Source organism: Chlorocebus sabaeus, chromosome 6 (assembly GCF_047675955.1).
Source record: "Chlorocebus sabaeus isolate Y175 chromosome 6, mChlSab1.0.hap1, whole genome shotgun sequence".
NCBI classification, from domain to species: Eukaryota; Metazoa; Chordata; class Mammalia; order Primates; family Cercopithecidae; genus Chlorocebus; species Chlorocebus sabaeus.
In genome coordinates, this window is record NC_132909.1 from 53,221,253 (window position 1) to 53,234,668 (window position 13,416).

The window sequence follows — 13,416 nt, forward strand, 5'->3', positions numbered from 1 at the left end:
CTATCAGTTTTGTTGATCTTTTCAAAAAAACCAGCTCCTGGATTCACTGATTTTTTTGGAGGGTTTTTTGTGTCTCTATCTCCTTCAGTTCTGCTCTGATCTTAGTTATTTCTTGCCTTCTGCTAGCTTTTGAATGTGTTTGCTCTTGCTTTTCTAGTTCTTTTAATTGTGATGTTAAGGTGTCAATTTTAGATCTTTCCTGTATTTCCTGGATGTGAATGTTGGCTTGCCTTGCTAGGTTGGGGAATTTCTCCTGGGTGATACCCTGCTTTCTCTTGTGGGCATTTAGTGCCCTCTTCTCTAGGAGTATCTTTGAGGAGTTCTCTGTATTTCCTGGATTTGAATGTTGGCCTGCCTTGCTAGGTTGGGGAAGTTCTCCTGGATGATATCCTGCAGAGTGTTTTCCAACTTGGTTCCATTTTCCCTGTCACTTTCAGGCACACCAATCAGACGTAGAATCAGACGTCTTTTCACATAATCCCATATTTCTTGGAGGCTTTGTTCATTTCTTTTTACTCTTTTTTCTGTAAACTTCTCTTCTCGCTTCGTTTCATTCATTTGATCTTCAGTCACTGATACTCTTTCTTCCAGTTGATTGAGTTGGTTACTGAAGCTTGTGTATTTGTCACATAGTTCTCGTGTCATGGTTTTCATCTCTATCAGTTCGTTTATGGACTTCTCTGCATTGATTATTCTAGTTATCCGTTCTTCCATTCTTTTTTCAACATTTTTAGTTTCTTTGCGTTGGGTATGTAGTTCCTCCTTTAGCTCTGAGAAGTTTGATCAACTGAAGCCTTCTTCTCTCACCTCATCAAAGTCATTCTCTGTCCAGCTTTGTTCCATTGCTGGTGATGAGCTGTGTTCCTTTGGAGGGGGAGATGCGCTCTGATTTTTTGAATTTCCCGCTTTTCTGCACTGCTTTTTTCCCCCTTCTTTGTGGTTTTATCTGCCTTTGGTCTTTGATGATGGTGACGTGTTGATGGGGTTTTGGTGTGGGTGTCCTTTCTGTTAGTTTTCCTTCTAACAGTCAGGAACCTCAGCTGCAGGACTGTTGGAGTTTGCTTGAGGTCCACTCCAGACCCTGTTTGCCTGGGTATCAGCAGCAGAGGCTGCAGAAGATAGAATATTGCTGAACAGCAAGTGTTGCTGTCTGATTCTTGCTCTGGAAGCTTCGTCTCAGGGGTGTAGCCCACCGTGTGAGGTGTCAATCTGCACCTAGTGTGGGATGTCTCCCAGTTAGGCTACTCAGGGGTCAGGGACCCACTTGAGCAGGCAATCTGTCTGTTCTCAGATCTCAACCTCCTTGCTGGGAGATCCACTGCTCTCTTCAAAGCTGTCAGACAGGGTCATTTACATCTGTCGAGGTTTCTTCTGCTTTTTGTTTAGCTATGCTCTGTCCCCAGAGGTGGAGTCTAGAGACAGGCAGGCCTCCTTGAGCTGTGGTGGGCTCCACCCAGTTCGAGCTTCCCAGAGTCTTTACCTACTTAAGCCTCAGCAATGGCGGGTGCCCCTTCCCAAGCCTCCCTGCTGCCTTGCAGTTAGATTTCAGAATGCTGTGCTAGCAATGAGGGAGGCTCCGTGGGCGTGGGACCCTCCAGGCCAGGTGTGGATATAATCTCTTAGTGTGCCATTTGCTAAGACCCTTGGTAAAGCGCAGTATTAAGTTGGGAGTTACCTGATTTTCCAGATGTATGTGTGTTTCCATTGGCCAGGAAAAGGGATTCCCTTTCCCCTTGTGCTTCCCAGGTGAGGCGATGCCTTGCCCTGCTTCAGCTCTCGCTAGTCGGGCTGCACCAGCTGACCAGCACTGATTGTCCAGCACTCCCCAGTGAGATGAACCTGGTACCTCAGTTGAAAATGCAGAAATACACCCGTCTTCTATGTCGTTCGTGCTGGGAGCTGGAGCTGTTCCTATTTGGCCATCTTGTGCTGGGACCCTTTTTTTTTTTTTTTAAACAGATTGATGGTGAACTGATTGTGGGTTTTTTTTGCATTTATCTCACTTGAGTTTGCTGAGCTTGAATCTGCTGGTTTGATGTTTTTAATCAGTTTTAGAAAACACTCATTGTTTTCCGTGTCCATAAGTTTGACACATTTGTTAACCTATATTGAGTTCACTGATTGCCCTCTTCCCCCACCTTTATTTGTTGTGTTTAGTTTGCTTTTAGGCCCACTTACAGAATTTTTTTAAAAAATTTCAGAGATTGTAACTTTTACATCTAGATTGGCTGTTTCTACTTTATAGATTCGACTTAGATAATGCAATTCTATGTATTTTTTCTTTTTTCTTTTCTTTTTTTTTTTTTTTTTTTTTGAGAGAGTCTTGCTCTGTCACCCAACCCTGGAGTGCAATGGCACAATCTTGGCTCACTGCAACCTCTGCTTCCCAAGTTCAAGTGATTCTCCTACCTCAGCCTCCCAAGTACCTGGGATTATAGGCATGTACCACTATACCTGGCTGATTTTTCTATTTTTAGTAGAGATGGGGTTTCACCATGTTGTCCAGGCTGGTCTCGAACTCCTGACTTCGTGATGCACCCTCCTTGGCCTCCCAAAGTGCTGGGATTACAGACGTGAGCCTACAATTCTGTGTGTTTTCATCCATTTGAAAATTTTTATTTAAACTTTATAAAATTAATCAGGAAAGAAAGGAGGGGGATAAATGGAAAACCAAGTTTACAGCACATTCAACATTAATCAAGTTTAATCTCTGACCACCTTCATAGTTCACTGGTGCCTACTGTCCTAGAATCATGTAGACCCTGTGTATTAGTCTGTTCTCATGTTGCTAATAAGGACATCCCTGAGACTAGGTAATTTATAAAGGAAAGAGGTTTAATGGACTCACAGACCCTCATGGCTGGGGAGGCCTCACAATCATGGACGAAGAGCAGAGGGATAACTTACATGGTGACAACCAAGAGAGCGTATGCAGGGGAACCGCCCTTTTATAAAATCATATGTTCTCATGAGAGTTATTCATATCATGAGAACAGTATGGGAAAACCCCACCCCCATGATTCAATTACCTCCCACTGGATCCTTCCCATGACAGGTGGGGATTATTACAATTCAAGGTGAGATCTGGGTGTGGACACAGAGGCAAACCATATCACCCTGTTACAAGATCATACTTCCCGTTAATTCCTCTGTTGATAACTTGACCATTATAAAACATTAAGTTTTTCTTTGAGATATTCTCTCACACTTTTTACATGCTGATAAACCTACCATGTCAGCTAGTCTGAAGGACCCCATTGACTCAGCTGGTCTGAGGGGCCCCACGAGCTGACTTACCAAAGAATCCAGTTTCCACATCCTGATGACTTCATCCTGCTTGCTCCGACCATCAACAACCCTTATTTTCCAGTCCTTCACCCTCCCTGATCCCCTTTGAAACTCCAGCCTGGAACTTCTTGGGGGTATAGATTTATCTCCTCTTATCTCCTTACTTGGCGCCCTGTGGTAATTAAACTCTCTGCTTAATCCCTGTCTGTGTAATTGGTCTGCTACTACACAGCAGAATACGAACCTGTTGGTTCTGTAACAATTCTAAAGTCCTTGTCTGCTAATTCTAACTTCTCATATCATCTGTGGGTCTATTTCTGTTGGACTGTTTGCTCTAGATGATTGGTAACATTGTCTTCCTGCTCTGCACATCATGTGATGTTTTAAATTGTACGTGGATATTATGTTTGAAAGAACAGCAGAAATCGAAAAATATTTTCACATAGAAGTCACTCTGTTTCCTCTGTCAAGCAGTTCAGATGAGAATTTCTTCAATTTTGATCCAATCAGAGGTTGAGATGTGAAAAAAATTAGTTTTGGTTCACTTCTGCTTTCAAACATCTTAAGATCTTTCCTGTGACTATTTCAGACCACTTCCTCTAGCAGGACTGTGGAATCTAAGCACTGCAAGACAACAGGGATATGCATTTTTTTCCTGGTTAGTGCCCAACACCAGCTGTTGCTACGCACTCAGCAAATCATCATAGGGATATGCAGCACTGGTAAAGACAGTCCGTTTTATGTTATAGTGTCACAGTAGCCTTGTGACCATTATAATGCCCCCCTGGTCTCTCCATATTCCAGTAGAGTTCCTCTGCCTGTGGCAGGCTTGGCTCTCCACCAATCTGCTCCTAGACCAGGAAAATGCCTTCAGGGAAGAAACCAGCCAGATTTCTGCTCTTCTAAGAGCAGCTCATCCTCTGGCATTTAATTCTCTCACTCCTTTTTTTGTCCACAGATTTCCAGGGTCTTTGAAGATGTTAATTCACTATTAATGTGGGTTCCTGTAAATGTCTACAGCCAATTTGGAAGTGGAGCTGTATAACTCTGGAAGTTTTGGAATCTAAATCAGTTTGGGAGAATTCAGTCTTTTCAGAATTTGGCCTATGAATGTCTCAAATTCGTTTAGGTCATTTTAATGTTTTCAATACTGTCTTCAAAACAATTTTGGTAAGTTTTAAATTTATTCTTCCGTATATTATACTATTGTTGCTCTCATAAATGGTATCGACCTCTAAATTTTATTATTTCTATTCCTGAGTATAAGTTGCAAGTTTACCTTTAAAAGAGTAAACATTTTCATTAATTCTAGTAACTTATATATAGATCCTTTGAAATTTTCCATTTAGATAATATTATAAATAATGACAGATTTACTTCTACTTTTCTGGTCCTTAGGTTTTTAAATATCTTTTATTAGCCTGCCTCACTTAAGATTCCAGTAAAATACTAAGTAGTGTTTTTAATAGTGGATACCATTATCTTCCTGATTTTAAACTCATTTTCCACCATTGTTTACTTTTGCATTTTTATATAGTGTTTATATTTTGAAAGATTTTTCTCAGTAATACTCTTTATGGCTTTTTCTATATTTACTGAGATAATCCTTTTTTTTCAATAATATGTTAAATGCTTTGAACACTGCCTCATTCATTTTAGGTGCCTAGTAATTATTAGTATGAGTAATGAGTAATAAGCCTATTTTAAAAGTGAATTGTATTGATTTTTCTAATGTATAACCAACTTTGCATTTCTGGATAAATTTAAATTTGATATGATGGTTTCTTTAAAAAAAAAAAAAAAAAGTACCCAGTTTCAGCCAGGCATGGTGGCTCACACTTTTAATCTCAGCACTTTGGGAGGCTGAGGTGGGCAGATCATGAGGTCAAGAGATCGAGACCATCCTGGCCAACATGGTGAAACCCCATCTCTAACTAGCTGGGTGTGGTGGCGCATGCCTGTAGTCCCAGCTACTCGGAGGCTGAGGCAGGAGAATTACTTGAACCCAAGAGGCGGAGGTTGCAGTGAGCTGAGATCACGCCACTGCACTCTAGTCTGGCAACAGAGCAACACTTCATCTCAAAACAAAAAGTTTCCTTCTATCTTGTAAACTATTTTTGAAGGTTTTCAGGCTTTATTCTGTCCTTGTCTGAGTTTGTTATCCTGCCCTCATATATTGCCAGAATGTGTTGTTTTCTTCTTCTTTTTGAAATAGAGTTTCGCTCTTGTTGCCCAGGCTGGAGTGCAATGGCGCAATCTCAGCTCACTACAACCTCCGCCTCCCAGGTTCAAGTGATTCTCCTGCCTCAGCCTCACAAGTAGCTGGGACTAGAGGCATGCGCCACCATCCCCAGCTAATTTTTTCTTTTTGGTAGAGACAGGTTTTCTCCATGTTGGTCAGGCTACTCTCGAACTCCCGACCTCAGGTGATCCATCCACCTCGGCCTCCCAAAGTGCTGGGATTACAGGCATGAGCCACCATGCCTGTCCCATAATGTGTTGTTTTTCCAAATTCTCAAAGTGTTGTCATATTGCTGCTTTTCTGTAGGGTAGAAACTTCACTAATATAGTCATCTGCAGATGGGTCAAATGTGTCAATATTGTGCCTCCAGAAACCAAAAAAGCTTACTAAGCATTATGCTATTTGTTGTTAGTAGCACAAATTGCAGCAATTTTCCTTTCACTTTAGGGGGAACATCTGGGCAAGCTCCAGACAACTGAACCCCTAGAAACTTCAGGTGGTTAGCCTGAATGTTTGGGTCTATTCCCCAACAAACATCTTACTCACCTATGTCTTATGAAAGAACTCATAAAGGCATCAACAGAGAGGACAAGTTGTGGGATGTAAAGATGACCATACCTGGTGGATGTTATTGTAAGCAACAGTGTAACTGATGTAACGCTGAGAAAAAGTTGCTCCTGGTTGTCCTTACAGTTTGAGAAAATGGCATTTCTAAGTCAGTAGCTCACATTTATATCGAGTAAATTAATGAAAATTATTACGGGAAATCTATGGATACTAGATAAGAGTAATAGGACAATTTGCCAGAAACATAAAATGAGTAAACCCATTTGTACCCAATTGTAATGCCCCCCAAAAAACGAGAAACAGATTTTTATTTTTTCCTGAGACAGTCTCGCTGTGGCCCAGGCAGAAATGCAGTGGCATGATCTCGGCTCACTGCTACCTCTGCCTCCTGGGCTCAGGTGATCCTCTCAACCTCAGCCTGCAGAGTAGCACACTACTATACCTGGCTAATGTGTGTGTGTGTGTATTTTTTGTAGAGATGGAGTTTCAACTCATTGGCTGGGCTTGAACTGGTAAGCTCAAGTGATCTGCCTGCCTTGTGCTCCCAAAGTGCTGGGATTCCAGACACGTACTACTGCACTGGCCTAGAAAGAAAGATTTTTTAAAAAACAATTTGGCTGGGTGCAGTGGCTCACACTTGTAATCCCAGCACTCTGGGAGGCCAAGGCAGGTGATCACTTGAGATCAGGAGTTCGAAACCAACCTGGCCAACATGGTGAAACCTTGCCTCTACTAAAAATACAAAAAGGTAGCCAGGCGTGGTACCATGTGCCTGTAATCCCAGCTATTTGGGAGGATGAGACACGAGAAATCACTTGAACTTGGAAGGCAGAGGTTGCAGTGAGCTGAGATCACACCACTGCACTCCAGCCTGGGCAACACAGCGAGACTACATCTCAAAAACAAAAAAATTAGAAAAACCATGGTTATAGTATGATGTCTTAACATACTGAGAAGTGACAATGTGCCAGCAGCCCTCACTCTCAGTGCCTACTCGGCCTCGGCATCCACTCTGGTGGCACTTGAGGAGCCCTTCAGCCCGCCACTGCGCTGTGGGAGACCCTCTCTGGGCTGGCTGAGGCCGGAGCCAGCTCCCTCTGCTTGTGGGGAGGTGTGGAGGGAGAGGTGCGGGTGGGAACCAGGGCTGTGCACAGCACTCATAGGCCAGTGCAAGTTCCCGCAGGCACGGGCTCTGCAGGCCCCACATGTGGAGTGGCTGGCTGGTGCCGCTGGCCCAGGGCAGTGAGGGGCTTAGCACTGAGGCCAGCAGCTGTGGTGGGTGCACCCAGTCCTCCAGCAGTGCCAGCCCGCTGGGCCTAAGCTGTCTCCCTGTGGGGCAGGGCTCGGCACCTATAGCCCGCCATGCCCCAACCACTCCACCGTGGGCTCCCATGCAGCCCGAGCCTCCCTGACCAACGCCGACCCCTGCTCCATGGTGCTCAGTCCCATCAACCACCCAGGGGCTGAGGAGTTTGGGTGCATGGCGCAGGACTGGCAGGCAGCTCCACCTGCAGCCCCAGCATGGGATCCACTAAGTGAAGCCAGCTAGGCTCCTGAGTCTAGTGGGGACTTGGAGAACTTTTATGTCTAGCTAAAGGATTGTAAATGCACCAATCAACACTCTGTGTCTAGCTCAGGGATTGTAAATGTACCAATGAGTACCCTGTCAAAACAGTCCAGTCAGCTCTCTGTAAAGTGGACCAATCAGCAGGATGTGGGTGGGGTCAGATAAGGGAATAAAAGCAGGCTGCCTGAGCCAGCCAGCGGCAACCTGCTCAGGTCCCCTTCCACACTGGAAGCTTTGTTCTTTTACTCTTTGCAATAAATCTTGCTGCCACTCACTCTTTGGGTCCATGCTGCCTTTATGAGCTGTAACACCTTGAAGGTACGCAGCTTCACTCCTGAAGCCAGCGAGACCACGAACCCACCAGGAAGAACGAACAACTCCAGACGTGCCACCCTTTAAGAGCTGCAACACTCACCGCGAAGGTCTTCAGCTTTACTCCTGAAGCCAGCAAGACCACGAACCCACCAGAAGGAAGAAACTGCGGACACACCATCCTTAAGAACTGTAACACTCACTGCGAGGGTCCGTGGCTTCATTCTTGGAAGTCAGTGAGACCAAGAACCTACCAATTCCGGACACAATATCACTCTCGATTATAGAGATCAGGAGACAGTTTGTAAATATACGACTTTTTTTTTTTTTTTTTTTTTTAAAGAGTTGGGGTCTCACTCTCTTTTCCAGGCTGGAGTACAATGGTGCAAACATGGCTTATTGCATCCTCAACTTCTGGGCTCAAATGATCCTCCTGCCTCTGCCCTCCAGAGTAGCTGAGGCTACAGGTGTGCAGCTGGTACCCAGCTAATTATTCTTTTTTTTGGTAGAGATGGGGTCTGTGTTGCCTAGGCTGATTTCAAGCTCCTAGGCTTAAGTGATCCTTGTGCCTTAGAAAACACAATTTTTCAACCGTACTTGAAAGAGTCCTAAAACTTGACCATAATATTAGATGTAACAGTTGGGACTGAAATCAGCTGAAAGAGGAACTTCCCACAAGAGTGGTTTAAACCACGTGGCAGTTAATTTTTCTCTTGTAATATGAAACCCAGAGATAGGCAATACAGGATTAGTGCAACCAGATAATATTGCATCTCCCCTGTTGTTTCATTTAGTATCCTTTCTCTGTCCTCCTCTTGGTGTATATATTTTCTAGGAAATAAGGGATAAGACAGAGGGCAAATAGTTAAGAAAAAAAATGCCAGATGAGATATTGCCATTTCCATGAGCTTCCTCAGAAGCTGTATCCAGCGACTTCTGCCTACTTTGCATGGGCTAGGGATGTGGACACATTTGGCCACTCACAGCTGTAAGGAAAGCTGGGTGAAAACTGTCCACATTGCCAGCTTGAACTAAATAGTAAATTTTATTACTTTAACAAAGAAGGGAGGAATCGATATTGAGACAGCAACTAGTTCTGTCTGCCTCAGTACATCAGTGTCCAGCAATTATGTTCAAATCTATATCACAAAGAATCTACATATTGAAGACCATGTATTCTGTTCACAATGGAATTAAACTGAAAAGATAACTATAAGATCTACATAATATACTTAATAAGTTGTGACACATAAGAATGAAATACTCACTGATAAAAAGAATCAGCACTATAACATTTATAAGGTTTGTCCCAGTGTAACAGCCAGCCAGAGTTGGGCCAGAAGGCTGTTTCCATGTGGCCATAACAGGGCTTCTCTGCAATGTATGTTCTGAAGTGAGAAAGGAGGCATGAGGGGCAACAAACACTTTCCTGTCGTCATTTCATTCATGGAGTTCCTGGCCAGTGTGGATTCGCTTGTGCATTATAAGGTTAGTGCTTGTGCTAAAGGCTTTTTCACACTGAATACATTTGTAAGGCTTCTCTCCAGTGTGAGTTCTCACGTGTACCCTCAGGCAAGAGGAATTCCTAAAGGCCTTCCCACATTCTTTACACTCATAGGTTTTCTCACCAGTGTGAGTTCTCTTGTGCACAATAAGGTAAGAGCCTGTGCTGAAGGATTTTCCACACTGGTTACACTCATAAGGCTTTTCTCCAGTGTGAGAGCGTATGTGTTTCTTAAGGGATGACTGATCAATAAAGGCTTTTCCACAGTCACTGCATTCATACGGTTTCTCTCCAGTGTGGGTTCTCACATGTTTCTGAAGGGATGAAGGAACAGTGAAAGCCTTCCCACATTCTTTACAGTCATAGGGTTTCTCTCCAGTGTGAGTTCTTTTGTGCACATTCAGATGAGAGCTCTGGCTAAAGGATTTTCCACAGTGATCACACTCATAAGGCTTCTCTCCAGTATGAGATCTCGTGTGTTTCTTAAGGGAAGACCGAAAAATGAAGGCTTTCCCACAGTCACTGCATTCATAGGGCATCTCTCCAGTGTGAGTTCTGACACAGTTCTGAAGGGACAAAGGGTCAGTGAAAGTTTTCTCATGTTCATTACATTCCAGACCCTCCTCCACACTACCAATTTTTCTGTGGACACTAAGGGGAGATCTCTTGCCATAGTCACTGCATTCATCGCCTTTCTCTCCAGTAGGTATTTGCTCATGTACTGAGCAGGAAGAGTGAAGGCTGAAGGACATATCACATTGATCATACTCATGACACTTCTCTCCTGTGGGAGTTCTTAAGTGTTTCCCAAGGGATGACTCTTGATTGAAAGCTTTTCCACAATCAGTAAATTCAAGAGTGTTCTCTCCAATGTGAATGCTCACATGACTCCTAAGAGTTGAGGGACGGTTGAAGACTTTGCCATACTCTGTATATTTATAGCATTTCTCTCCCTTGCAATACCTTGTACAAATAAAGAGAGTGTTCTTTCTGAATTTCCCACAATGGTTACACTCCAGGGAGTTCTTACCAGGTTGATTTTCTGCCTATTGAAAAGGGAGTAAGTGGTGACTAAAGGCTTTTTCACTTTCACCTTATTCACAGGAATTCTCTTCCATGAGGATTCTGCCATATATAGGAAGCACATGATCGTAACTGACATATTTACCATTTTCAGTATGTGCATATGACTTTTGCTCTATTAGCTTTTTCGAGTTGAATAAGCCCAGTCCTCTGTCCAAGGCTCTATTCCTTCCCAGCAAGGGGCTTCTTTAATATAGTTTTTCTAATACTGAGTGAAGAATGAATGAATTATGTACTAAATACTTAACACTAAAATCATATTTAAGTAAATGTTTACTTGTGGTTATTCTCTGTGAGCCAGCCAGTGTTAACCTAGGTTTATACATTTCTCCAATTTCATGAAAATCAAACTCTCTCCTGAGATAGCTTTCTGGTGAAAGCTTGGTGCCTGAACTCTTCTTACCCCTGCTTTGGGTAAGATGTTTTGGGTGCTGATGTTTTAACTCATTGAAATTCCCAGACTTCTTCTACAAAGACCAGGTATAATTCCTAGTAAGTCTTACCATGTTTATGCCATTGGATGTTTTTCCCCCAGGAATGTTCTGCATAGCAATTGCATCTTTTGATTTAAGTCGAATTTCCCAGTCTGAAATAGCACAGGAAAATTTTTATAATTATTGGGAGAAAAGGTTGGGATGAAAGAAAAAGGAAGCGAGACCCTATCGATTTGTTTTCAAATAGTATCTTGCAAGTAGAGAAATGTGAGAGAGAAGACACAACCAGTGATTCACCAGTGATAGGAACAAGCAGTAGAAATGGGAGGTATTTTAGTTGGAAAGGACTGTGGAAGTTGGGAAATAAGACAGTATTATCTGGAAAATAGGAAGAACTAAACAAAAGGCATTCATGGAAATGTTACATTTACGGAGGGATTAAAACTTTTCTCAGAGACCAAATTAACACATGAATGATTGGACAGATGGTGAAACAGGAAGGAAGCTCATGTAATGGCCTCAGATTTCTTTTCCTGCACTGAGTGACATTCCCAAATGTACCAACCCTCAATGGCCAAGGCCATACTCTGTTCTGCCCAGGGCTCACCTGCACAGTCACCTTGTAGAATTCCTCTTTCATCTGTCTTCAGCTCTTCTTGATCCACCTTGGAGATCAGACTGTGTCTGCAGAGCTGATACCCTGCTCGTGCAGAAAGAGAGGATGTGGGAGAAATGTGTGAGAATTAAATATTCCACAAAACTGACTGCCGTACTTTGACTTTAATTAAAGGACTGCTAAAATAGTCAACTGCAGCTGTAGGAACAGCAAAACAATCAGAGCCGAGTTCGTTCTTTCACAAAGACCAAAAAGCATAGTCCATGCCCTACACGGAAGTGACCCTTGAAACCTATACACAAGATCAGACACAGATCACAAATTACCTAAAGCTATTAGTGATAGAGAAAATGAAATCAGTGCATTTTCTTTTTTTTTTTTTTTGAGACGGAGTCTCGCTCTGTCGCCTGGGCTGGAGTGCAGTGGCCGGATCTCAGCTCACTGCAAGCTCCGCCTCCCGGGTTCACGCCATTCTCCTGCCTCAGCCTCCCGAGTAGCTAGGACTACAGGTGCCCGCCACCTCGCCCGGCTAGTTTTTTGTATTTTTTAGTAGAGACGGGGTTTCACCATGTTCGCCAGGATGGTCTCGATCTCCTGACCTCGTGATCCGCCCGTCTCGGCCTCCCAAAGTGCTGGGATTACAGGCTTGAGCCACCGCGCCCGGCCCATCAGTGCATTTTCATGGGAAGCCACTGGACTGCCCCCTCAAGGGCAGGGACCATTCATTTTGCCGTTAACCACTGTATTGCCATTCTTTTCACAGATTCTGGAATACAATATGCGCTTAAGAACTATCCGCTACATAAACAAATGAAGGAATGAGGCCAGCCTTACCCACTGAGGTCAGGTTCCTAAAGTTCTCCAGCATCACATCTTTGTATAGATTTTTTTGAGCACGGTCCAGCAATGCCCACTCCTCCTGGGAAAAGTCCACTGCCACTTCCTGGAAGGTCACGGAGTTCTAAAACATCACATACATATTCTGGCTCAGCCGATGACCATTTTTGACAATATACCAGGAGAATGGTGGGTGAGGCTGACAGGACTGGAGAGAAGACCCAGGGCACTGGAAACTCAGACATACATCAGAGGTCTTCTATTAATTTGTCTTAAAGCTGACTTCTCAGAACTCTCTTTAAATCCCACTCCCTGGGCCATTTCATTCAGGGTCATGGTCAAAACAGCTTTTCTAAAATATGGTTGGCTTGATCTTTGCACAGTGAGGCTGTGGGGACTCTTTTGGTCTTATTCAGATCTGGAATAGACAGGGCATACTCTAGGAATGCAAGAAATACTTGAGAAATGATAAACAGTTTTCCTAGTAAAAGTCTTTGTTTACAGCACTCACTAAAGTATGGAATTAGTACTCAAAAATATGGAAGAATATCTGGAGAAAGTTAACAAATGTGGGAACACAAGCCTTTCCCAGGGATTCCCTCTTCCATATGAAGCAGCCTGGGAACTGCGGAAGATGAAGCCAGCTCAGATTGGGCTGTGAAGCTTCAGGTCAGGGGCAAGATATGTGTTCTTTTCAGGAATGGCAGTGTGCTTTTGGAAATCGAGAAATTTCTTGTGTACCTGTGACCAGGTTGTCAGCCACCCTGCAGCCATTCTTCTTCCTGTAGGTTTCCTTCCTGGCTGGGCAGAGTTCTAAGCAGGCAGAGCTAGAGGAGAAAACAGAAGCCATTAGAGTCTAGGCCTGCTAGATATTCAACACTAGCAGGCTCGGAAGCTTCTTCATACTAAGGAGTATACACACACATAGAGTTTAGTTACAATTTGTCTCCTTATCCAAGAACACAT

General features: G+C 43.5%; 2 protein-coding genes across 6 annotated transcripts in view; both read right to left on the reverse strand.

The window, feature by feature from the left end:
• Window positions 1–1,924: 1,924 nt before the first annotated feature.
• ZNF177 (zinc finger protein 177) lies at window positions 1,925–13,279 on the reverse strand. 5 transcript variants are annotated; one of them, XR_012093254.1, is made up of 7 exons: window positions 13,192–13,279; window positions 12,448–12,574; window positions 11,605–11,697; window positions 11,067–11,149; window positions 9,245–10,526; window positions 8,080–8,226; window positions 1,925–3,912 (listed from the first exon to the last, which is right to left on the reverse strand). XR_012093254.1 is itself a non-coding variant. In XM_007995163.3 (5 exons), exons 1-5 carry the CDS (start codon window positions 13,222–13,224, stop codon window positions 9,417–9,419), a joined length of 966 nt encoding a protein of 321 aa, XP_007993354.3. In that variant the 5' UTR covers window positions 13,225–13,279; the 3' UTR covers window positions 9,003–9,416. The 5 variants fall into 5 exon arrangements, 2 of the variants coding, with proteins under 2 accessions (XP_007993354.3, XP_007993353.3); XR_012093255.1 differs by having other exon boundaries at window positions 1,925–8,226; window positions 9,245–10,046; XR_012093253.1 differs by having other exon boundaries at window positions 1,925–8,226.
• The window catches only part of ZNF559 (zinc finger protein 559), a 36,581-nt gene continuing 33,140 nt past the window's right edge, over window positions 9,976–13,416 (reverse strand). The window contains exons 5-9 of the transcript XR_012093252.1: window positions 13,192–13,277; window positions 12,448–12,574; window positions 11,605–11,697; window positions 11,067–11,149; window positions 9,976–10,046 (exon numbers count right to left, since the gene is read on the reverse strand). The gene's annotated coding sequence lies outside the window, so the exon portion shown is untranslated. The remainder of the gene's footprint in view (window positions 10,047–11,066; window positions 11,150–11,604; window positions 11,698–12,447; window positions 12,575–13,191; window positions 13,278–13,416) is intronic.